Source organism: Hydractinia symbiolongicarpus, chromosome 9, assembly GCF_029227915.1.
Source record: "Hydractinia symbiolongicarpus strain clone_291-10 chromosome 9, HSymV2.1, whole genome shotgun sequence".
NCBI lineage: Eukaryota > Metazoa > Cnidaria > Hydrozoa > Anthoathecata > Hydractiniidae > Hydractinia > Hydractinia symbiolongicarpus.
Genome location: NC_079883.1, coordinates 5,416,647 through 5,442,073, shown reverse-complemented (window position 1 = coordinate 5,442,073; position 25,427 = coordinate 5,416,647). Strand labels below are relative to the sequence as shown.

The window sequence follows — 25,427 nt, the reverse complement described above, 5'->3', positions numbered from 1 at the left end:
AAAAATAAGCTTTCCTTTTGAAACTATTTAATAACATAACATTTAATACTTAATAACAAAACCTTTTACAAAAAATCATCCTCAAATATGCAAAATGCAATTTTAAAATAAGCCATGCTCGATATTCCAAATCCAAGTCAGAAGTTCATGCTTTTTAAAAATCGAGCGGCTAAGAAATTTCTGTGGTTAAGTAATTTATGTAAATTTAAATTATTGCACTTTTGAACGTGTATTCATTTTACGGCGTTTCAGAGCATCCGTTGGGTCAATTCGGTTTTCTTTTAAAGAAATTCCATATGAGTAATACTTAATTCGATTTCATCAAAATGTAGAAATTCAGGACGTTCTATAACATCCTGCATGTATGCAACGCTTTCTATAACATCCTGCACGTATGCATCACTTTTAATTAATAAGGAATTTGTTACATCTTTTGTTCAGTTTTATTTTTCAGGAAAAAAAACAAAATAGTAAATTACCGTTGTCTTTAATTTGTACAAAATGAGGAAAAATTTATAAGCGGCCAGTATTTCTTAAGCACCCCCTTCGATTAAGCGCCAATGCAAAAAATCAAAAAATTTAATAAGCGCCCAGGGCGCTTGTTCGGATCATTACGGTAAGTACATTATTGCAAGAACTGGGTAAGGTTGATCAGTTTCCTGTCGTCCTGTTTGCTTATTTTGCATACATTGAAATCAACACTAATTAGTTCGCCAACGTTCTGTTTAAACCCAGGAAGGTAATCATTAGAGACCACAAAATGCAGAAAAACTGCTTTCGCGGTTTTTTATCAGTTTATTCACAATAATCATCTTCAATCTGTCTGGCAAATCTCCGGGGAATACTCTTCTGTGTTGCGACATTTACATATTTTTAATTGCCTTGCCGTTGTCTTGTGACTTCCTTACATTCAGTTAATTAAAATAGCGGTGAAGATTTTGATTTTTAATTGCAGGTTAATGAGTTTTTTAATGAGAAAATTGAATCATTAGATGTGCTTTCCGGAAATTGAATCATAGGTAGAGCTTTTTTGCATTGAAAAGTTATACAACAAAACAAAACAAAGGAATGGAGTTTAACCCCACATTTACCACAAATTGTATCCGCCCTTTCACAGCTTATATAGAAGCATGTTAGCGATAAAAGAGTGAGTGTAACAAATGCATATTTCACTGCACGGACGTTCTTTCAGCATTCAGAATGTAAGTATTCTTACTCACGTTTTCATTATCACCGTCGCCGTCATTGTTGTGGTCGGCGCTGTTGTCTTTGTCGTCGTTGTCGTCGTTGATGTTGACACTGCCTTCTTCATTGTTGTTGTTGATTTTGTTTTGATCATTTGTGTTGCTTTTAGCATTCCTTTTTTAACCTTTTAGAAGTATGGTTTTTACAATTTTCACAACCGATGAAGAAGAGAGAATTTCTCCAGATTTTAAACACAGCGATGGGGAAAGAAAAGGCAAAACACCTTTATTCATTGAAGATGTATTAAAGACAAACACACTCCCCCTTGTTGTTCAAGTGGTGCCATCTAAAAGAAACAAATATTTTGGATTCGACACACGTCCACATAAGTTGAACAAGTTGATTCTTTTAAAAAAATACAGTCATATTGAGTTGAAATGCGCTTCAAAAGATGGCTACGTACAAGTCCCCGCTCAAAACACAATGCAGATCGAATTTACAGGCATCAAAACAAACAAAGTTTTTTCCACCATTCGTTGTCTTTGTAAAAGCAAACTAAAGTACACGTGGTTTGTGAACGAAAAAAGTTTTTCTTGCGCAAATAATGTTTATGAAGTCGGTCAAATCTTCAATGTGCAGCGTACTCCTTCAATTAAAAAATACTTCAAAGCACACGGGAAAGGCATACAAGTACGCTCATATCCACAAGGCAAAAGTTTATATTTACCTGAGCACGTGACAGGCAATTTTTATATATGTGACTCACCACTACTGAAATGTAAACGGAACATATCAGATATTTTACGGTCAGAAAAGGTTCCTTTTATGATAAGTATGTCAACGGATGCAAAAGAGAGCGATTTCTCCCACAAAGTCGAAAAACGTTTATTTGTCACCGACGTTACGGAAACCGAAATATTAATTGCAATACGCATTAGCCGAAACTTAAAAACGGTTCACACGTTGCCAAAATCGTTGCCAGTTGAAGTTAAAGTTGAAACTGACGATGTAAACAAACTTGATATCCCAGACGTTGCAGATTTAAAAATGATCGAGGAAAAACTTATAAAATCGAATTTAGATTACTCGTTGTTTCATCATCAGTCCTGCTTATACGAAGATTTGGGAATTCAAAGCAGAAAACGCGTTGTCTCAATATCCCTCGAAGATTATACGTGTCCTTCAATAATAGAAGAAGACTTCGCTGACAATGTGTTAAGTCAATTTTGGGAAAGTCGAGACGACATAACCCAACTACCATCAGAAGAGTTTTTTAACAATACTGGTACCTTGAAGAGAGTTGGTAGCTTCTGGAGCATAACGGGACCTAAAATCAACAACAACACGTTAAAACACGAACCAATATACGAGAAAATATCTAACGAGCCTAGCATACGCATAACATTTGAGGATACACCAATGGAAAAAGAAGAAGAAGAAGTACAAGATCCTAAATTTCTAACCGTTTTAGAAAGATTTGCGCTGAACAACAAAAAAAGATGTTCAAAACTGCTCAATCTAATCACAGGAAGACAGCCATGCAAAGATATGCAGTCAACTCCTGATTTACCTGGTGATCAGGTAATGTTACCTCGCAACAGTTGCCCATACTTAGATTTTCATTTGGTGAATGTTGACCAGGAATGCTCTAATATCTTGAACGAATTAAAAACTTATTCAAAAAGCAGTGACAATTTGGATATAAAGCCCACCAGCAACAGCACCTTTGATATGTTGCGAAAAAAGTTTCGTTAAAACATTAACTACTACTCATAGGCCCATGAGTGTTGCATGTTGGTCACAGTATCAAAAAATTGTTGAACTCGATTGCTCAAAATTGTATAACAAACTGTCAGCACGCAGTATATAAAAATAGCTATACAAGACATAACTCCCCCCATTATATTGTAATTTTTTCACAAATAAAATATATGTATATATTGTTGAAAGAGTTAAAAACTTCCTTTTAGGAAAATCTTGACAACGCTTTTATTAAATTCGAAAATTTGACTTAGGCATCGATGTTGTTGCGACCACCCCAACCATAATTTACCTCTTTCAATCGTGTATACACTAGTGCAAAATGCAAACCTTTTTACAAGCTCGTGATCTTGTATTAAAACGCAAATGTGTCCCACAAGAATGGAAATTTTGCCTCTCTGAGCACCGAAACGGGAGTAGTCGTGTGTTCGAATCTCATGTTGGTAATTATTTTTACTTTTTTTCTTTTTTTGCTGTTATATAAGATAAGTGTTCATAATCATTTTTTAACTAACTGGTAAAGTAAAAGTGTCTCCACCAAAGTTTACAAAAGTGAATGTAGGCAGACTTAAGGTCTCCCAAATGCCTGGAAAGTAGTCTGCAAAATTTCCACAACATTACGTAAGAGAGAAACGAAGACTTATCAACCATCAACTTTCTGCATTCCTCTTCTGGGCTTCACATTCGAGGAGTTTTCCGTTCAAAAAGATATCACAAATCAATTTTGAAAAAATAACTGCATAGTGCGTGAAAAATATAATTGCCTATCTGATTAAATATGTCGTGTCTATAACTTCGTCACAGAAATCACAATCTAATAGACAGCTTTTTTGTAAACTTTATTCGCGAGGTTGTTTACGTATATCATACGTCTTGTTCAATGTTAAGAAACGTCCTGATACCTCAATAAGGATTTTCTAAATTATTCTGTGGTATTTCATCAATTTTTTCCTCAGTTTCAGATTGTAACTAACTAGGCTACGCTTTCAAATAAACCCTTATCTTTCCACTACATAGAATAGTTGGCTTCGTGACTTTGTGGATCAATGCTGTAACTTTATTTACTCATTTTTCTCTTTTAAATAAATACATTACACTGCCGCGGGAGCATCGAAGCGCCGAAGACGCGAAGCCATTCAGAGGCTAAAAAAGTAATTTAAGAGGGGAAATTGTAAAGTCGCTCCAAAGGCTACAGGTAACATCTAGCTGGCTAGGTATACCGAAATTGTCTAAATGACCCAACAAGGACTAAACGAGATATTTTTTCAGGGTTTTAATTTTATAAATGTTTTAGCTAACTCGCTAGATTATTTTACAAGCCAGAAAAAAGACATTTGCAACTATTTTTCGTTTCGTAAAAAGAAGCAAAGGCTAGCAGACACCTCGAGATATATCTCTTTTCAAATTTGAGTTATTTACAAAAGTGCGTAATGTTTATAACTTCTCGATTTTCCAGATATAACAACCTCCACCCATGAAAGTGTTGTAGTGCTGCATATACCCAGCATTTTTGAGAATGGTTTTCTTCAAAATTTGGAAGATTGTTTATTCTTGAAATAAAATCATCACAAATGATTTCAGAATGTATTGTGCGCTTTAATGTAAGAAAGAAACGCGTTCAATACGCATATCAACAAATGCTACAGGCCCTGGGATCGAGGTTGTTAGCTTGCGTGAACAACACCCAACATTCCTATAACATTCGAAATGCTTTCTCAAATGGCTGAATCCTACCGAAAAAGTCTGCACTTTTTACGGTGAATGTAGTATTTGAATGTAGTATAGAATGTAGTATTAGCACGTTTGTGCTATAATGATGTTGAATTTTTCCTAGCATAATAGTTGCAGCACTTTCCGCCACCGTCGCTTGTGGTAAGACACGGATAGCGTAACTTGACAGGGGAGCTTAATCAGCACGGGCCGCCTAATCTGTCATTTACGGTATTTGTTATTCCAATTTACAAAAGAACCCCTAGGTACACCAAATCGGGCAGCAAAATCTTTTGGAGCAGTTCCTTTCTCAAACTCCTTTAAAGTTTTGTATTTTATTTTGCAGGACTTGTTTTCTGGTTTTATCCCAGCAACAGATGCCATGATCGTAAAACTTTAATACCAAAGAATCGTGTTTACGTTTTGTTCAAATGACATTCGAATCATTTAAAGACCCCTCACAGGTGTAGATATGAAACATTCGAATCAGTTAAGACTCTATTTACGTTTACAGAGCCAAAACAATGGAAAAAAACTGCTTGTGTCATATGAAGTTCTGGATACCAAGTCATATAAAGTTCTAAGTATCTTATACATACGACGTTCGAGTTATAGAAAGGAAATACCCGAAGAGACTAAAAAAATCTTACGAGTTAAGGAGAGATTCGAGTTGTTCGAGTAAAAGAGAACTTTTTATGAATGAGAGTTTATTAGGAAATTCCCACCGTGCCAGCGAAACGTTCGAGTTAAGGAGAGATTCGAGTTATAGGGGTTCGAGTTATAGAGAGTCCACTGCATAAATATTTGAAGGGTAAGACATTTTTTTTTAATTTTATGTCATTTACTAAAGGCGCAGAAAAACACGAAATACCAAGTCATGAAAAGCATTGGCACACTAGGAAGTAAAGTAAAGGCATACGTAGTAGACGGAAGGTGCATACACTACTTGGCAATAATAGGTACGAATTTTTAGCAGAATCATAAAGACCTGTACATAACAGGTTACCGCTCTGTCTGTAAACGGCATCTTTATCATCAGATTTTACACTGGTTATAAAGGGCATCCACGTCCCGCAGAGATTTTTTTCTATTAAAAATTGCTGGACAAGGTCATATATAGGTACATATCAGTAGCTAACAACCCGGTTTGTCTCGGGTATATTGTGAAGGTCGGCCGATATACTAAAAACAGGTATCCAAGAAATAGCTGCGTGTGGGACAAAATTTTGTTCCTCAACTTTTTTTGTGCAAAAAGAAAAACTAATTTTCTGAAGTTCTTTGAACATGTAGAACGTTTTTGCTATCAAGGCTAGGTGAAATTCTATAGGGGCCATGTTAAATTTAACAAAAAATTTTTAAATAAAACGTGTTTTGTCACAGACCATATTTTTTTTAAAGTACTGATATATGATATATACATCGGTGTTTCCCGTGAGCCTCAACTACCTCTTTTAACTGAAACAGCCGTGATAACGGCACTGTCTTTGCTTTTTACAACACAGGTCATAATCTTTATCTTTTTAATTTTATGGAAACTATAAGCAAATGTAATAGAAACAAAATGCAAAAGCCTTAAGATTTTATTATGTTATATTAAGAATAATGTTATTTGAGGTGTAGTGCCTTATATTTCTTCTGGGTTGCCCGGTTAGTAAAACCACAGCGAAGGAGAGCAATTCTCTTTTCTTGGAAATGAAACACCGATTTGTATTCTGCAAATTAGATTATCTTTGTTAAAGATAAACAAAATGGCTGACGAGATTGTGTCCACGTCAAGCATGTTAAAAAATGTTGTGATATCTATACTTGCAGCGATTGCTGCATATTATTACTACAAGAACAACATTTATGTGCAGTTTAAACTTGAAAATGTAAGGTCTGGTTTACTTGCTGAAGAAAGCTGGGTGAACTTATCCACTCAACTTCCAATTGCTGCAGGATTTGGTTCTTGTCTTGATTTAAAAGTTAATGGAGTTCCACTGATGAATAAACTTGGGTTAAAACCACCAAAGGCACCAAAATACCACCAGTCAATGACAACGCTCCAAGATGTTGCAGAGATTTTTGCCTTTTACCTTGAACAAGGTGCTGCGGCAGAGTAAGTCATATAAACTAAACTTTTGCGTACAATGGTAACAATTTAGCCATCCATTTAGGCATGGCGCTGTACATAAGTGGTTTTAGCATTCATACCCTGTGCGAGGGACTGTTGTTGGATTCTTCTTGACGGCAATTCAACATGGGCGAGTGAATGTTACCATAGCCCCGGGTTAACCCAAGCCATGCGAGGGAAATTGGGGAGATGGCACACTGTGTGGGCCTTTGGATGTTTCCGGGAGTTGTCTAGTAAAGCCCAGACTCTAATTGGGTTTGCGTAGCTCAAAATGAGCACTTAATACTTTGAGACTCTCCATCTTAGCCATATCCCCTCCTGGAAATAAGGACACTGTCGAAAATATGTTTAGTTAGCGTCATTTTTTTTTTTAATTACAAAAGTGAGTCTGTCGGTCAGTTGGATAAAAGTTTTTCCCGAAAAATTACAAAAATACTATATTTTGTAGCCAAATTTTGTTATTCGTTTTAAATGTACGCCAGCTGAATTTTTAGCCTCTATTTCAAGTTCCATTTTTGCCAATCAGCGTCGTTCCCATGGTTTTTGCTTGTATAAATGCGAAGCAGGAAAATGTAGCACTGAGTAGCACAGCGCAGTCCCCATCGAAATAACATTCAGACGTAACAACCGTAATTCGGAGGGCCGCTGAAAAGGTTAATGGTAATTTTGTTGTGTGTTGAATATTGTTCGTGGATTGTTTCGTTTATTTTTTACAAATTTACCGACTCCCTGACTCGACTTTCACCTTTCAAAGTGAGTCGGTCGGGTGACGCTAACCAATTATATTTTTGCAGGTGGCCTAATAGACAGGGTATTTCCCTCGATATTTGTGAGGCTAGCCATGAAAAATATGTACATCTATCTATGTATATATAGCCTTACAATACAATAGATGAGCTGCGGCTTGACGTATTGAGAACAATGACATGTGCTCACATGTGCACAGGCAAAAAATATAAACAACAGAACAGACTGGATGTTCGAAATTATTAAGTGTAAAAAAAACTGATGCTATATATAATTGGTAAAGTCTGCTCTTAAACTGAGAAGATAATAGTTGAGAAAAAAACAATTCCAATTCATTTTTAACCTTATATACCTCAAAGTCTATAAAACTTAGCATACAGATTCAATTTGGCTAAGTGATCCTTTTTTTCCTGCCTGTCAGGAAGCACAAACTTTGTAAACATTCGCAACTCATCTATTTTGCCTCCCAGGTAAAAATACCATTCACACCGCTATGAGGCTTTTGCTTTAAATGATGTACGCCTTTTTTATGGATCCCACTTTAATGAAATGAAAGATTTATCTCCTTTCCTGGCATGTTTTTGTTTACATTTAAGCACTAACTGTAAAGGCACAAACTTTCACAGACAGAAAGTTTCTGGAGGATAAATATCATTAAATTTTGAGCTTTTACTCTCACAAGTGCACAAGATTGACGTAGGTTTGCGGTAAAGGTCTTTCATGTATATATGTGAAAATTTTTTGACGCAAAAACGTTCACAAGTGATAAAGGAGCAAAAAAAAACATAATTTTACAGTATGTATATATATAACGTTTTTCTTGAAAAACTTCACTTAGTTACCTGTTTGACAAATAGAAATGGAATGTTGCAATCTTATTCTCAGGTATGACCATGGCCTATCCAGGCAGACGCTCTAAATGCTAATCTGTATAGAAAAAAGTTTTTTTTATCCTAAAACTTTCACGAATAGACTATAGATTAATGTAATTTCGCAAAAATGTTTTTTTGCAAATTTCGGGATTTTTAATATTTCATGGCACAAACATTTGCGAAAATGGCGAAAAATTGGGAAATTCAGGACAGCTTCAGCTCAAAAAAGCCTCATAACTTTCTATTACTTTTTGTAAGCTTCGCTGCTTAAAGTGAGGGTTCAAAGTCTATTTCACCCACTATGATAGGGAATCCTAATTCCAAAATGGTGTATTGCTGTATTTGTTAAATTGGGCAAAATCCACTGGGTTTAAGGTTAAAAGTTTTTGAATTTCTGTTACTTTTTAATGTGCCATTCTTCTGAATATTTTTAAGTTTTTCTTTTGGATCAAATAAACCAAAAAATAAATTTCTTGGTAATGAACTGGTATGGTGAATGTCCTATTTCGTATGGATAAAGTTATTCAGCATAATATACAGAACAAATTCAACCTCATTGTCCAACAATGTAAAACGCTATGTATGTAGCTATCCAATTTGGTATATTATATCGCGATTGTAGCATTTAGTGGTTGTTAGATACGTTTTAGAGCGTGAAGTGGATAATTTGATTTTAGACCTAGTGCAACGTTTGATTTGTTTCTGCCTTGCAGAACAACTTTATTCATATCAGATTGGACTTTTGCAATATCACTACTTTGCCAGGAATTATATATATTTCCTGGTTTATTTCAATGCAGAAGCAAAGAAAGCATTTGAGAAAATTGTTGAAGTTAATTCTTAAAGATATGTATATATTATTTAAAATTTTAAACCTGATGGATTTTGCTATCAAGAACCATTTATGGGTACCATTTTGACAAATACCGTGTGTGCAGGATCCTAATTGATTGATTTTCCATAAATGTCATTTTGCATCTGTGCATATGTCTAAAAATCAATAAGTCAATAAAATTAAGGTATATATATAAAAAGGGACTGTCAAAAGTATTTTTTGTTCTTCCTTAATAGGATATCACCAGTATTTAACCCTATTTGGTCCAGGGTTTTCCAAACATGACTGGGGACAGATTTCTCCATGACTTTTGATAAGCTTGTCCAAATTAAATCAAAATATTACGTCAAAAGGAACAAAATGGCAGAAATAATGTCAGCATTCTGTGATGTCATCAGAAGCTTTAATTTAGTTCAAAATGCCACATCTGCTGAGAATTTAATTGCTTTAGTTATAGAGGGAATTTTCACCTTCCGTTTTTTAAGTGTTCACAAAAAAAACACCAAATATCGCCTGAATATCCGATTTTTCTTGATTTTTGGGTGAAATCCAAAAAAAGTTGGGACTTACAGAATGATTCACCTTGATGAAATAAATAATTGTGTTGTAAGTTCTAAGTTGTAAGGATAATCCTAAGGAAAGTTATATTTTCCTGATTATAAGTTCTTCATAAAGATTTGTAGGGGTAGTTTTGAGTAATAGCCAATATCTAGGGCAGGATAGAAACATCCTATAAAATGTATACTCATTGTTTAAAGATTATACTGGGCGAATTCTTCATTTCACAGGGTTTACTTTTAGATTTTTGAGTTTATGTTTATACATAATTTTATGTGTATATTTTGTTTCAATAAAAATTCAAAAAATGACAGATTCTGCCTGTTTCTCTGATCTACTTTGTTTATTGAGTTTAATGTCACGTTCTTAAGTAGTGTAAAGTTGCAAGGGCTTTATCTCTGACAACTATACTGAGGACTTAAATTTGCACCATGGAAATTGTTTTATTATTCGACCAATTAATTCGTCTAATGCCAATATAACAAATTTTCAGGCAATTGTTTTAATTTGGCATTGTGTATTGAGAACAGGCCATCGTTTTGTTAAATTGGTTGAAAAATGTTCAGGTCTTGGTGCCAAGTACAGTACTTTGGACAAGTTAGATTCTTCGTACAGGGAGAGGAGAGGTGTTGGAGTCCCCCACATATGTAGATTTTTTTACACGTTTTATTATTGTGGAGTATAGCTATAAGTTTTAAATATTTTCCCCACAAAAATTTGATCACGTTACCTGTACTAATACAATATAAATTGTTTTGTTTGTCTATACTAATACAATAATAACTGATTAGCCCGGGCTGTACCGCAAAAAAAAAAGATTTACAGTATAGATAAACAAAACAGTTTTTATTGAATTAGTATAAAGCCAGCTTTTTAGTCAAACAGCGCTGCGGATTATATAAACCGGTTAAAAATAGCTATCAGTTAAAAAATTACAATGTAACAGAACAGCTCAATAGCAGTTGTTCATTAACGAAGTAATATCCCTTTTAAAAAATCATAAGAATTAAAAGACCAGAATTCAATGCTTGTAGGTGTAATCGTTTGGATTTCTGTTTATGTTTGCATTACATGTTTTTAAACATTGATATAAAAATAACAAAAAAAGATGAAAATTGAATAATATCGATTTCCAGAAAAGTAATATTGTTCGAAATTAGTAGATTGGAATAACTGACAAAGCTTGAGAGGTTTTTTCTTCAGGTTCATGTGTTTGTAAGCATATTTGTTAGTCATTATACGTTTGTACATACACTAATATAGATCTCCATGGGCATTTGGAGGCAAAATAATCTCACACAATTACAAAAGAAGAGAATCCAGAATTTTGCGATTTGTCTAGCCAATTCCCTGTTAAGACTATGCAATGTTATTGTTTTATATAAGCTGACGAATACGCCATGTCTGACATAGTACACTATTTTTAGGAGGTTTATACCCATGGCCACCTTCAAGAAAATGGTAGAAGCTGCTGACAAGCTGAATGGTGCTCTATGGACAGCTGGTGGCAACGCTCCTGTGATGGGCGAAAGATTTGTAAAAGATGGATTCACTGATGTCACAGTTAGTGCGCATGCGTCTAAAAAACTGGCGTCATTTTTTTCTTCAAATCTTAAATTTCGAAATGGCTTCGAAGGAACAGACGACGTTCATCTCATTATGGAGTTCAAGGTGGGAGAGAATTGGGGAAAATATAAAGTGACCCGAGCTAACCGCTTTATAGTTCACAGTGACCAAAACAACCCCTACATTAAATCCTTGGACGGTTTTCAAGATGTTGTTAGGGAAGAGCGTCCACGGTTAGCCATTGTAAGTGCTCTCCAAATGTTGGATAATTTTCCGTTCGAAGACGGTGTAAGAGAAGCACGAATGTCTGCACTGGGTGATGCACTGAAGCAGACACCTAAATCAACTCTTCTTCATTTCGAAATGGCGTCGTTTAGCGAAGCAGCCATGATGAAGAGTGTTTTGACGCATGTCTTGCCGTTCGTTGATTCGATGGGAATGAACGAGCAGGAGTTACCCAATGTAGTCAGTATGTTCATGCATGGCAAGGTGATACAGGTGTCGGATTCGAATCCCAGGACAGCCACCGTGTTGGACGATATGAGGGAGGTTTATAGGTATTATCAAACACACAGCGAGCGTGGTTTGTCTCGTATACACGTTCACACGCTGGCTTTTCAAGCCATACTAGCTAAAAAGGATTCCGAGTGGAAAAACAACAAGGGTGCATCGGCAAGGGCGTCGCTGACCGCCAACCGACACGTGTGTAATGACAGTGGCGTAGACGTGAAGAAATCGCGACTTATTATGGATGATTCGTTTTCTCTCTCTGTTCATGGGGGTGAGAGAATATATTTCGATGAGATGAGTCCGGTGTCATGTTGGGATGAGGAAGATTATGAGATTTGTGTGGCGCCTGTGTTGGTATGCACGGATGTCAAACAAACGGCGGGTGGCGGTGATAATATAAGTGCTGCTGGACTTATGGCGCAAATATGATCCTTTCTTATACTGTCAAATACAATCTAATCAAGCCGATTTATCAATACCAATTAGAGGAGAAACAAAAAGTCCAAAAAGTAATTTGGTAATCAGGGGTTCAATTGGTTTTGGTAACATGGGATAAAAAAAATTTAAACTTATTTATTAATTTTTAGTTCATATATACACTTACATATTTCCAAATTTTACACGCTTTTTTGCCTTTTATTTTCTTTTTGTTTTGTTTACCTTGGAAAGAGATATTCCGCGCCGAAAATATCACCCGAAAAATGATTCGCATTGTTAAAAAAAAACATAAAAAAATTTCATCATAATCCACAAATTTTGTGTGGTCTATTTATTTTCTTTCTCACCTCAAAGTTCAAATTCATGTTTGCAATAGCTGTGACTTTCTCTCCATGATATAACAAAGTTCTTTTGATAAATCAAGGGCTAATATAGATTAGCATCATATTTCTTGAACGATAGGTTAAATATTGACGAGGACCAATTTGTTTTAATTTATTTTATTTCATTTTAATTTATTTTTGTACGTTTGATTTTTAACGAAAATCAACGAATTTTGCCGCTGTAAAACTTTTGCGAATCGAAGGTGTATTTTATTGAGCCAATTCGACTTAATAATCTAGCTGCCGAAAAAGCTACATTGAATGGAGTTAACTTTAAAATACCATCTCGTGATTGATGTGTGAATTTTTGAAAATGAAACTTTGACTGTGTGTTTTTAAAAAATTTAATGTCCCCCGTCTGTCTTCGAAAGGATAGAGCTCTGTACTGATTCCTTTACGGTGTATCTTACCAGAAACTAAAATTGTTATTTCCAAAACCTGACTATTTGGAGGCTTCCGTTTTTCAATTGCATAAAAAATTAAAAGTCATTTTAAATTTTTCTGCAAACAGACTCCTTAGCAAAAGCAACGTATCAACTTTGCTACGTGGCAAATAGTGAGCCATGTATTCGCCTTGTGCTGGAGTCTGGAGTTGGGATTTTTACATAGATATATGATATGAGTATTATTAATATTTTTTAAACTTGTATAAAAGACATAAATATATTATCTTCACACCAGAATGCTGCTAACATTTTTTTCCTCTTGTCTAGCCTACATTTAACATCTCTTTTTCGCTGATTTTATTGGAAAAATCATGTGAGTACATACAAACAACGCTGTAAAAAGCTAATGATCTTTCTTAACAGAAATGAGACTTCTGATATCACAAATACTGCGAAAACCTTACCGTAAAAAAAAGAGACATAAAATTAACGATAACGATATCAACACGAAGGAAATTTACGCGAATGCCTATAGCAACTAAAAAGAATTTAATTAACGCGTTTTAGCTCAACTGATTTACAAAAACTTCGACAATTACCAGTGTGCACGAATCATATCATGACAAGGAGAAGAAAGTATATATGTGAGCTTAGTATTGCAATTGTTAGATATATATTATTAAACTTTTTTTATAGGTTTTAAATTAACTACGGTAAAACTAACGCACCCTATGATTAACGCGCCTAACGTGAAGGGGCCATGTTTGACAAAATATCGTAATTTATTTTTCTTTTATTTGACTCGCCTACTCAAACTCTTTTATATTTTACTTGGCTTTAATGATCAACGCGCAGCCTAGAAAAAACTTTTAGGATGTGTCCGTTATCATGTTTCGAGCTTTTTAAATCTTTAATTTTCCGCGCAAGTTGTTATTCTTCCCTAATTATTAACGCGCATTCTTAGGCTCTATAATTTTTACAATTAATTTTTTTCTAATTTTCTACGTTTGCCGGTCAAAATAATTATTACTGAACTGTAATTTTTAAAATCCGCGTTAATTTTCTGCCTCTTTATTTTCCTGGTATAAGGTATACGTAAATTTTCTCTTCTCTCCGTAGAACGTGAATGCCTGGGGTTCAACGTGAAGGCCTGGGGTTTATTTAGTTCCCTGGGGTTTATTTCCAGTCCAAAATAAAAACGCGGTGAGCTTTGTAATGTGGGGTAAGTCATTTACCAACATTGTTCGCTCTTGAAGATTACAAATTTAATTAATTTTATGCAGTCTTGCACTCTTTTTTTGAACATTAAATTAGTAGTGAGGTCGTGTTAAACGTCCACGGGTTGACTCGTTTATCTTCTCTTCGTTCATTTGCAAGATCAGGGAATATCATTATCAACCTTATCTCCAGGTCTATTCTACATTTACAATATGCTCAATTATACCCGCTCTCACAAAATATAATCGTCGCTTAAACAAAGCAATGAAAATCAAAGAGTATACGTTGAGGATTTTTTTCATGGATCCTGACAGGCATAGCTGTAGATACTCGACACCATCTGACTTTAGCCATCGCTTACTCACAATGAGCTAGATCAGGCTGATGCGTGAGTCTATTGTTGAATGTTTTATAAAAAGCGTGACCTTGCAGATCAACCTCGTCCCCAGGGATTTTGTCCCCCATCAACACTGTTCACGATAATGTGTTCGTCTCTCCATCAGAGATTCAAAAAACCCAACAGATCCTGGGTTCGAGGTTGCTTACAGGTCTTGAAAAATTTAATCACTTTTACTACTCTATCGTTGCTACAGAGCAACTACAACGGGTGCAAGCCTAGTCACAAGAAAAGGGGGCAAGATACAACCTTACGAATGCCTTGTACAATGGTGAATGTGCAAAAAAACTTTCAAGAATGCACTCAAAAACTGTTGCTATTGTACCATTTTGTTCGTGCTTGTTCCACTAACCCTCTACTTTTTATGACTTCTGCAAGTAAATATTCTTGGAACGACAGTGTTTACAATAATGGAAATAAATATAACAAGTAAACAGAGGCGTTAGACGTAAGATGATAGCAAAACATACAATACTAAAACGGGAGTCATTGTAAACTCTCCAGACATGAGATATTTATTTCATTAAATCTTTTTGGTAATCCATCCGTGGACGCCCCTCACTTGGTCTCATTGAGAAAATAAACTGGTGCGGAGACACCTGGAACCATTTACGTAGATCTTAACAATGAGAAAGGAATTTCTGTTCTCATTTATTTTGTGGCTATGGAAATCGGGATGTGTCGTTTTTTTACAATCACTCTATCCATCATCTAGAATAACGAACAATAGTCCCGTTCTAATTATTCGTTGATTTTTAATTTTTTTTTTTCATCCTCCATCTTGCATTTATTCCACCCCCAATTAACTTATTGAGATAAGTAACTAATTTGAAATATACACAAGCAATTCAGCTGTGCCTCAACCTTGTCCCCAGGGTCTTGTAGCAGCTGTTATTACGGAGTGGCCTTGAGGTCCCTAAGCTATTATTACGAAGCAACAAGGCAAAATATCAACTTCAACAACCAGGTAAACTACCCTGGGAACGAGGTTGGCATTTCATCGTTGAAGAGAAAGCTAACGGGGTGAACCACTCATTTCAATTTAAAGCACACGTTTAGCACATTCTCGCTTCTACTCGTGCTCGCTCCTATGATTACACTTATCCAATTTTAGATTTATGGTTCCCTGAGTTAGGTACGCGTCGACCAGTAAACCGCTGTCATTGATAGATCTTAGGTGTAAAGTTTCATTGTCTAGCAGAACCAATAGAGCTTCTTTTCAAACGTCAACACATTTTTATTTTTTCTTCTTGCGTTTTTGTTTTCTAGGAAGAGAATAAAGAAACCATGTGAGAAAAAATGTTTGAAAAAAAACGAAACAAAATAATAATTTTCACTTTTATTTTTATTTAAGAGTGAAATATTCTACCACCGTTACATTTCTTGTGTTGTCCGCCAGACGTCTTTTTATTCGTCTTTATATGTTATGACTATCCATTCCGATTACGATAAAAACTCGTCCTCCTGATAAAAAACAGATAAAAGCGCTGGAGACGAAGTTGGTCTTTTAGCAAATTTACTTTATTTGGTTAGATAGAATTACATAACAAGTGAGTCGCCACAGCTGAGGCGGAGGCGACAAATTTTTTTCGCTAGATCGAGCCAAACGATGACGTCACTAAATTACTAAAATACTTTATCTGTATGTCTGATCCGCATTAACATGTCAACAAAAATTCATCTAGCTGTCATTACATAATACGAGTCCACAACCTACAGTGTATTGACATTTCGTCATCGCCATGTAAACATGTTGTTTATCTTGTAACAAATAGGACAAGAAAAACATGGATATATTTTCGATGAATGTGTCCAAATTGGACAATCTCCAAATTAGTTCCCAGCTTTCTATGCTTCGGGAATTTCTTAGTGGTCTCTTTATACGTTTATAGATTTTGATAAATTCTTGGACCTTCCAACAACATGCGAAAACCGTGGGAGGGATCAAATTACTTGAAAACCCCGGGAAATAGTTTTGATTTTACGAGAAAAAGGATGTCGAATTTATTAAACGCAAAAAAATCTGGGCACTAAGTGGCTTGAAGTTATGTGATTATGCAATTGTAAGCAGATTTAGAAAGATAAAGAAGGTGAAAACCCAACAAAACATTGTTTGTAAACTTTTCAAAGAAATTTTTTCTAGCTATTATCAAGCGAGGCTTTCCTGTGCGGTTGTACACTAAGGTAACTATAAAATTTTTTATCAACAATAGCTCATAAAAAAATATGTCCAACGACATTCGTTTGATTGCTTCCTGGTAGGATCTTCTACAAAACTATTTCGGAAATATTTTTGTTGTTATTTTTAAATTATGAATGCAACTTAGAACCGAGTCTTTTTATGTAATGAATGTGGTATCAGTCAAAGAATATACTGGGGTAGGGTTGTGTAAAAAAAGCAACAGAAACACCTTAGAAATTTTTATTAGTAAGAATGAAGTAAACCAACTTCGTTCTCAATAATTTCTACTTCTTCTTACCTTTCAAAGAATTACTAAAAGATGAATTTGGAACTAGGTTGTTTGTGGTTTATGTTTGTCATGCATATTTAATAAATGGTTGTTCGGGGTGTGACGTCATTTTGTCAACATTAATTTAGATGACTCTTTCTTTATTCAGGTTATCTAACGCGTGTGGTTGAATAGGTAGATGAAACAGAATTGAAGTGTGATGATTCATTAACGAATATGAAACACACTTGAGATTCGGAACTCTTCAGGGAAAAGGAGATACAATTGCTGATAAAGATAGTTACCATAAAAAGCCTTACACATAGAATTACAGCAGAGGAAATGCTAAACGCTTAAAAGGTAAATACATATAAAAATTTATAAACACTATCTGAAGAACTTAATATTATACAGAGAATTTGATCAGTTAAATTACGATGTCGAATCAAAAAGCACGAAGAAAGTCCATTGGAATGTTTTCTCTGGTGTCGACGGCAAAAACAAAATCGGCGTCGTACGTCAAAAATCCGACTTCTTATATTGAATTAGCTATACAAGAAGTTGGTATTCCTCTTACGGTAAAATTACTTGACGAAAACAACGAAGAAGAATTATCGCAACACGATATCCTAACCATACACCAGCAATATAATATAACTCAGCTAGAGTGTACCAAGCCTAATGGGGAAACTGTTAAGGTACCATCTACACTACCGTGTCGTGTGAATTACATTGCGATTGATAAAAGTAAAATTTACCATACCGTAAACGATGTTTTTGAGAATCGAGTTGAAGATAAAATTACTTGGATAGTCGTCACCAAACCCTTTGTTTGCCAAGGTTATGTGTACAGCCCCGGGTTGATATTTGAAGTGTTGCATGAAGAAACAAACAGCGAAGATGATGCATTAACCGTAGAGGTTCACCCAGGGCGATTGCTAGTTTATTTACCTTTACAAATTCGTGGTGAATTTAGAAAATGTAACTCGCCATATTTCGAGTGTGAATGCGAGTTGAGTAGTTTACAGAATGAAGTTACTCCATTCTTCATTACGCCAAATAAGACTGACGTACATAAATTATATGCACAACAAATCGAAGTTCCGCAAGAGAGATTGTTTATAACAGATAAGACGGACGATTGTTATTTAATAGCTAGCTCGTATTCGAAAACCAAACAGTTTTATGTTCACACTTTCCCGGTAGATTTTCAGCTCACGTGTGAAATATTACTTGGAGGAGTACCCGTAGATATTCTCTCAGAAGAGGAGTTGGTCTTGATACAAAGAGAACTGGTCTTAAACAGCCATACGAACAGGAAGCGTTTTTTGAGTTTGAAATACGATGATGTTGGTATTTCACGCAAAAAATCGAAATTAAACGGAAAAATAAAAAAGAAAGATATTCACGCCCCGAAAAAATTAGAAAATAAAGATTTTAAACGTTATATCGAAACACCAACAAGTATTTTAAAGGAACTTAACTTAAATATCGCAAATTTGCGAAACGAATTCGAAGAAAAGGACGATACAAGTAGTTCCGATGCGATATCTACCGAAACATCCACCGTTAAAAGGGCGAAACCACGCGAAAGAAAATCGTTAGACTATAGGAGTAGCTCGATACGCTTTGAGCGATTTTCAGTTGCCGATGTTCTTGAGCTGTTATACCAACTATCACTCGAGGACTATCACCAAATATTTCGAAACGAGCAAATAAATGGCAAGCTTTTAACGAACTTTGATGAAAACGATTTCATTGAGCTTGGTATGGAACGCAGTGAAGCGGAACAGTTGTACTTCTTCATTAATGGACTCGTTTGAAGTTTTAAATTATTTATTAAACTCGTTTACTCATTTAACCAAACAATTCAGGAAGAGAATTCTGCAGTCTTGTTCTGAGAACATGGAGAAAAACTTTACGTAATGTCAGATAGACTGCCAAAGTTGCAATGGCCCATAGTTTGAAACTGAAATAAAAATTAGGCAATTTTTTTTAACCAACATGTAAATATTAAAATTGTAAAGTATAGAAATATGCATGTTTATAAAAATCAATATTTAATCAGTGTTTAAAAGTGAAATATATTACGATATCATTTGATTATCCTAAGAACCTTGCTATTTTGCTAGAGTTGCGCTCTTTGCTTGCATATACAAAAACAAAACAAACAACTTTATGCGAAAATTAAAATGCAGAAAATTAGCCTCTAAGTGTCATAGCGTATGTTTAGGGTGAATACGAAAGAGTAGAGGCTTGCGACGAATTTAAGCGCTCTTAATTTTTTGCAAGACTCTCAGTATTCTTGCGACAAAAAAATTTTTAGAAATTATTATTAAAATCATACTTCTTTTAATCTGTTTACAATCTTCCAATTGCCAAATTCTACTCTACAAGAGCAAGAAACACGAAATGCGGTATATAAAGGACGGCCGAACCCGTGTAATTATCTACAGGTCACCGACTAGTCTGTTTATAAATTTCCACTTGGCAAATTGTAAAAAAACACAGCATAAAGAATCATAAACCGTAAACATTTACGAATTACAGTTTTTAAAATAATACCATGTGGATATCTAACAAATAATATTAATACACTGATATACTTTTGTATTAGTAATTTACCAAAGATTGGAATATATTGAAAAAGCAAGTAGGTTTGAAGAGAAGTATTTAATCATCGATGGAAAGGTTAAGCATTTGGTAGCACTGGGTTCGTAAAAAAAGTTTTAGAAATATTTGGATGTGTTCACAAAGGACGGTTATCCTTTTGAAGACAATTTTCGAGAATTTTCTGAACACATAAATGTTTAAAAAACAACGAGAAGGATGAACATATTAATTTATGTGAGCATGTTCTTTTAATTGGTTGGTAATTAGCAGCATGTTAATTTATTATCATGTATATCTTAATGAAGATGAAAACGATTAAATTTGTTGATATCGCACGCCATATTGAATGACATTCCACATTGTGCCTTCCTTCTTTAACGGAAAACTCTTTTGCCATTATTCTGATGGATTTATGCCACAGCATTGTGATCTAGCCGGAGTTAAGTGCCAACATATCATAAGACTTACCGTACGTCTCTTTGCGAACTAAAATAGTAGCGGCAAGAAGCGGCGGCAAATTCCTCGTGGATGCTCCCATAGGCTTCCGATTTCGACGACTTATTCGAGAAATCTAAATAACAAACAAGAAGAAGAAGTGTTAACAACAAGGAAGAGGGCTGCATGGACTTCAGATAAATTATGCAGACACAAAAATTAAATATTTGCTAATCGAAAGCACAAAAAAATCCAAAGAAAAAATCTATAAAATGAGTCTGTTGTTTATAAATCAGCGGCATATTTGCAAAAGGGAGAAAAGGAACCACTTTAAAGAAAGAAATTTGTGTTAGCTAAAACCTCAGTATCTTTTGATGTGTATTCTGCGCAGAGCATAATGATAGGAAGAAAGTAGCACACGTCGTCATAACCTATTAACAAAAACATCATTACGATGGCAAACTTTTGTTAACATCTCTGCGGTTTGTTTTCTTAGCACGCTGATTTAATTAGTGTAACGGCTTCCGCGGACCGCAAAGGAAATTGTCTGTTTTTTTAGTCGCTCTCACGGTTTTATGTATTCTTCACATGTTAACAAGCAAGCGTGCTGTCCTGGAAACCAGGAGGGTATTAAACTTAAGTATATTGTCACCACATCGCTGATGACCAATCCCGCACCCACAAATATTTAAATGAAACTGCCTTCTAAATTTGATAAGAATTAATATGCATATATGCAACCTTGTATCTAGGGATTTTTGTTCATCGCTCCTAAAAAAGCAGGTAGAGGACCTTGGGGATTAGGTTTGTATGTTTTAGAACTAATCTCTTCTTTTTAACAACGCTCACCTCATAATATCGTCACAACGTTGATGATGGTTGTTGATGCACGCATCTATGGTGGCATCTTGTGCCGCTTTAACCGTATTCGCTCCGGGGTTTTTCGAACATACTATGACCGGGGGGAAGGGAAGGGGCAGATTCCGCCTCCTTTAATAACTTTTAATAGGGTTGTTCAAATTGAATCAAAATTAGCACACTTATATTACGTTATAAAAAAAACAAAATGGCAGCAATAATTTTTTGTTTGTGTCAGCACATTATCTGTGACGTCATCGGAAGCTTGAAATTTGTTAAAAATGCCAATATCTGCTTAAAATTTAATTGCTTTTGTTCTAGAGCGAATTTTTACATTCTGTTTGAAGTTTCTGAAAGTTAAATAAAAGTTAATTAACATATCTTCCGGTTTTTACATGGATCGCATAAAAAATTGCCAAAAATTGGCTGAAAATCCGGTTTTTTCTAACAGGAGTTATTTTTATTTTCCCCATTTTAAAGATTTCATAGAGATTTTTAGGGGTAGTTTTGAGTAATGGCCAATATCAAAGCCTCTGAAAGGTATGGGACCTAAAAGTTTGACATGCAGGTGTCTAATAGATAAATATTGAAACTCAGTAAGTTTCATAGCCATATAACATAGCAATAAGGAGTTATTAAAAAAAACCGTCAGGGGGAGGGGGGGGGCGGAATTTGCCCCCCGTACCGAATAGGGTTAAAAGTGCTACCACTTGATGACTTTTACTGAGGAAATCCAAAGTAGATATGAATTTATTACTTAATGACAATGATATAACTATGGTGATTTAGCCCTTAATATCTGCTTCCAATCCAGTCACAACATGATCCAACGCGAGCATACTTTGATCCTTCGTCTCTCCCACCGCCATGTTTGTTTACACTTAAATGCTAAATACAATTTTTCGCCGAAAAAACATAGATCTCTAATAATAGGCCAATCAGAATCCATCACGTGACCACACGGGTCTAGAACTACTTATGAAATAAAATCGAAGAGAACAAAATAAATTAAAAAAAATTACGAAATCAGAAAATTTCAGCAAACAGTTGTGGCAAGACGGTTAATGTTTTTGGATTATAATTTTAAGATATGGCCATATTTCCTTAAACATTGTTTGGGTCTGATTTAAGATTTTTTGACGGGTTCGTTCAACCTTGTTCCCAGTGCTTTTTGTCTCTCATCGGCGCTGCGCTTATTGATAGGTCTGACGAAAAAGGCCCTGGAGGAGGCTGGTTTTATTCCGTGCCGTGATTGGTCCAGACTTTTCATCTAATTATGCGTATACGTATTATCTTAATACGTCACTCGGTCCGTGAAATATCTACGCTTAAAATTAACTGTAAATAAAAAAGATGGCTGACACTGTGCATACATGTGCATAAGAGAAAAATATTTGGAGAACACATTTTGGCAGATTTTTATGGCTTTTTTTAGGTTTAACTAAAAAGTTAACTCTTAACCCAGATTTACTTGTGGGTAGCAAGTGCAAGCAATGTCTTCGTCAGCTAGCTTAAAACAACAAGTGTAAAAAGATAGCTATAGCTACAGATAGCTAATAGTTAGTTATTATTTTTACTACTAAACATCAGAATTATATTTAATATTTTTTATTCAGAATAATATTAATATTATTTTTATTAGAAAACAAAGTAAGCGTAAATACATAAACAAAAATACAGATGAAGGATTGCATGAATTTGTCATGCTAATTTCACAGATTTTACATGTTGCAAAAATTCTGTTAGTGTTACTTCTAAAAGAAGTAAGGGATTTAAAAAAAAAACATAAAGCTATATTATATACACACATAAAGCTAGCTATATTAAAACACAAATTTATGTTCATAAAAAATATTTAGCAATATTGAAAAAAAAGACAAACATTGAGTATAAAACTAGACAAACATGTGGGTTAAAGAAGACAGAACTGGATCCTCTTCCAACTGTTATATCAGTCTTGTATCACATTTGTCGATATTTCAGTTTCTGAAAACAGAATAAAATTCAGTTACGACAAAATGTGTTTGTCAAACGTGGCATACACATGGAAAATCAAAATATTTAAAAGGAAAATAATAAAATCTAGAAAGCAATCATTATTATTAGTTGAAATTCTAACAGATACTGTGTATATACAATTCAGTTATTTTACAAGAATTTATGCTACCAATGTGTTCTCTTTAAGTGTGTATACATGCATGAAAACAAAAATTAGACAAAAGGAAAAAAGTTGAAAAAGTTACTATAAAACTGAAAATGTGAAATAACCTTGATAGGAACATTATTATAAAATTGTTTTCATAAAATAAAATTGCTTTCATATATAAAAACGTTTGTCCAAAGTCAAGATTATTCCATGTATTTATTGTGCGACTCCTGGAAATAACTGTTGTATTTGCAAAGTAACCTAACGTCCAAGCGGAGCAGATTTGTAACGCTGGAGAGGACGCGTCCCACAACAACCATGTTTGGACAAACGTCACCATCTAAGCACTTTCGTACAAAAATGATTGTTTTCATGTTTTCGGTGGATGGCGGTTTTTGTTTTATAATCTGCTCTATATACACATTGTTCCAATGGTCTCATTTTGGAAAACTGTGTTCTTGTAAGATGCAGCTTTACCGTGTTTGTATACCTCAATATTGGAAGGATAGGAAATACGTAAATTTTGAATAGCTGCAACCTGGGGGAAATAAGATCGAAGTTTTACCATTATATAAATGCGATTTGTATATACCTTTTTTGTATGATGCATCAAATTCATTATTTAGAGCCTAAGTTTTGTCGAGCATGTGTCCAATGTAACAGGCGTGTCCATGTAAAATATGATCATCTATCTAAGTGTTATTAACGACGTGATTTCTGTAGCTACCATTCTCCGGGGAGAACACGCGGATGAGCTGCAATTCTCTATGAAGTTCCAGAACGCATCACATCTGTTTTCAACTTAACGTGATCTATCCCAGTTAACGGAGTTAATTGGGATAGATAAAGAGGATTCTGGATGGTCAAATACAATCTTAACATTTCCGTTGTTTTCCTTCCCACTGCATCACACTTCCAAACAAGCTCTCATCTGCTTCAAACTCCCCTGTTCCAAGTTTAATACAGCAGCAGATTAACATTAATTATTTTACCTGATCATTTACAAAGGAAGCTTAGAGGTGATGGCCAAAACAATATTCTTTTTATTTTTAAGAGAGCAGCAAGTAAATTAAAAATAATTCATTTTCCAAATACATAGGCAAAACTGCCTTTAACAAAGCGACAAAATATATGATTTGCGTTGTTTTCAGGCAATACTCAAAAACATATATTTGCTTTAAAACAACAATATGTACTTTAGAGCCACCTCCACAACTACTTAGTCTTTACAGTGCAGTCTTCACTAAAAAGTTCCATTTTTAACGATCACGATAAAATCCCTGATAAATAAATTGAAGTAAAAAAATCCGGATAAACGAGACACGATGGCATTAATTAAAAATCTGCGAAAATCAAAGATTTTTGACCAGCCTCCACCAGGGCCATGTTCGTCTCGCCGTCTGATACGCAAAAAGAGACAACATCTCCCGGGATCGAGGTTGGGGTTCGTTAAAAATATATAAAAGTTTATGATCTTCAATATACATGTATATACGTATACATTGTATATTACCTTACTTTTTTATCATCGATAAAAGTAGAAATTTTTCAAATCCTTTGTCTTTTACAAAAACTTGTGGTCTTACATAATATAATAAATAATATATAACATTTCCGGGTAATTTTTTTTTGATTTTGACCCTAAATTTGCGAAGTTATGTTCCATCTTGTAGGATTAAATTCTACAAAACAAAATGAAAATGTTTGTTTGATATAAACATTGCATTACTTTAAAATTATATAAATAAAAATAAAACATTCTTCTGTCATCATTTTTCTTTTGAAAAAATATTTAAACTGTAATTTTTTTTATAAAAATGCCTTTTGATTGCAAACAATAATTTAGATTTTTCTATGGCATCCTAACCACAAAAGTGTTTGACAAAAACTTTTGTTTATGGCTCTTATTCCAAGAAAAAATTTCTGCAAAATTTTGCACATCAGTTATTAGGTCTAACTTTCAACATTAACAGTTTCTGTGAAATGTCAAATTCAGGCTAACTATTCTTTCTATTGTGCATCACAAACAAAAATAGTTGAGTGGCCAAATTCTTTAAATTCTCCCCTGTTTGTGTTTCTATTTTCAACATGGTTTAATCACATTTTCCATTCATTTGCAACATCCCATTGCAACAGACAGCTTGCTTTTTCTTTCATATATTTTGTTATAACACCAGCAGGTAATTTACCATTGAAAGCATGTAAACTGCTCATATAAACCAACTAAAATGTAGCATCTTTAGCAA

General features: G+C 34.6%; 3 protein-coding genes across 3 annotated transcripts; all 3 read left to right on the top strand.

Moving 5' to 3' along the window:
* Window positions 1-755: 755 nt before the first annotated feature.
* LOC130656905 (uncharacterized) lies at window positions 756-3,163 on the top strand. Its single transcript, XM_057459847.1, has 2 exons — window positions 756-1,202; window positions 1,377-3,163. Exon 2 carries the CDS (start codon window positions 1,381-1,383, stop codon window positions 2,938-2,940), a length of 1,560 nt encoding a protein of 519 aa, XP_057315830.1. The 5' UTR covers window positions 756-1,202; window positions 1,377-1,380; the 3' UTR covers window positions 2,941-3,163.
* A 3,217-nt stretch (window positions 3,164-6,380) lies between these two features.
* LOC130656989 (ADP-dependent glucokinase-like) lies at window positions 6,381-13,361 on the top strand. Its single transcript, XM_057459940.1, has 2 exons — window positions 6,381-6,754; window positions 11,209-13,361. The coding sequence occupies exons 1-2, from the start codon at window positions 6,405-6,407 to the stop codon at window positions 12,284-12,286; spliced, it is 1,428 nt and encodes a 475-aa protein (XP_057315923.1). The 5' UTR covers window positions 6,381-6,404; the 3' UTR covers window positions 12,287-13,361.
* A 3,424-nt stretch (window positions 13,362-16,785) lies between these two features.
* LOC130657165 (uncharacterized) lies at window positions 16,786-19,244 on the top strand. Its single transcript, XM_057460130.1, has 2 exons — window positions 16,786-16,863; window positions 17,299-19,244. The coding sequence occupies exon 2, from the start codon at window positions 17,567-17,569 to the stop codon at window positions 18,950-18,952; it is 1,386 nt and encodes a 461-aa protein (XP_057316113.1). The 5' UTR covers window positions 16,786-16,863; window positions 17,299-17,566; the 3' UTR covers window positions 18,953-19,244.
* Window positions 19,245-25,427: the final 6,183 nt, after the last annotated feature.

Bases quoted from the DNA above. Each gene is read 5' to 3' on its own strand.
- LOC130656905 (XM_057459847.1), top strand. From the start codon at position 1,381: ATGGTTTTTACAATTTTCACAACCGATGAAGAAGAGAGAATTTCTCCA.
- LOC130656989 (XM_057459940.1), top strand. From the start codon at position 6,405: ATGGCTGACGAGATTGTGTCCACGTCAAGCATGTTAAAAAATGTTGTG. The intron at 6,755-11,208 runs GTAAGTCATATA...CACTATTTTTAG, and splicing joins GAACAAGGTGCTGCGGCAGA to GAGGTTTATACCCATGGCCA.
- LOC130657165 (XM_057460130.1), top strand. From the start codon at position 17,567: ATGTCGAATCAAAAAGCACGAAGAAAGTCCATTGGAATGTTTTCTCTG.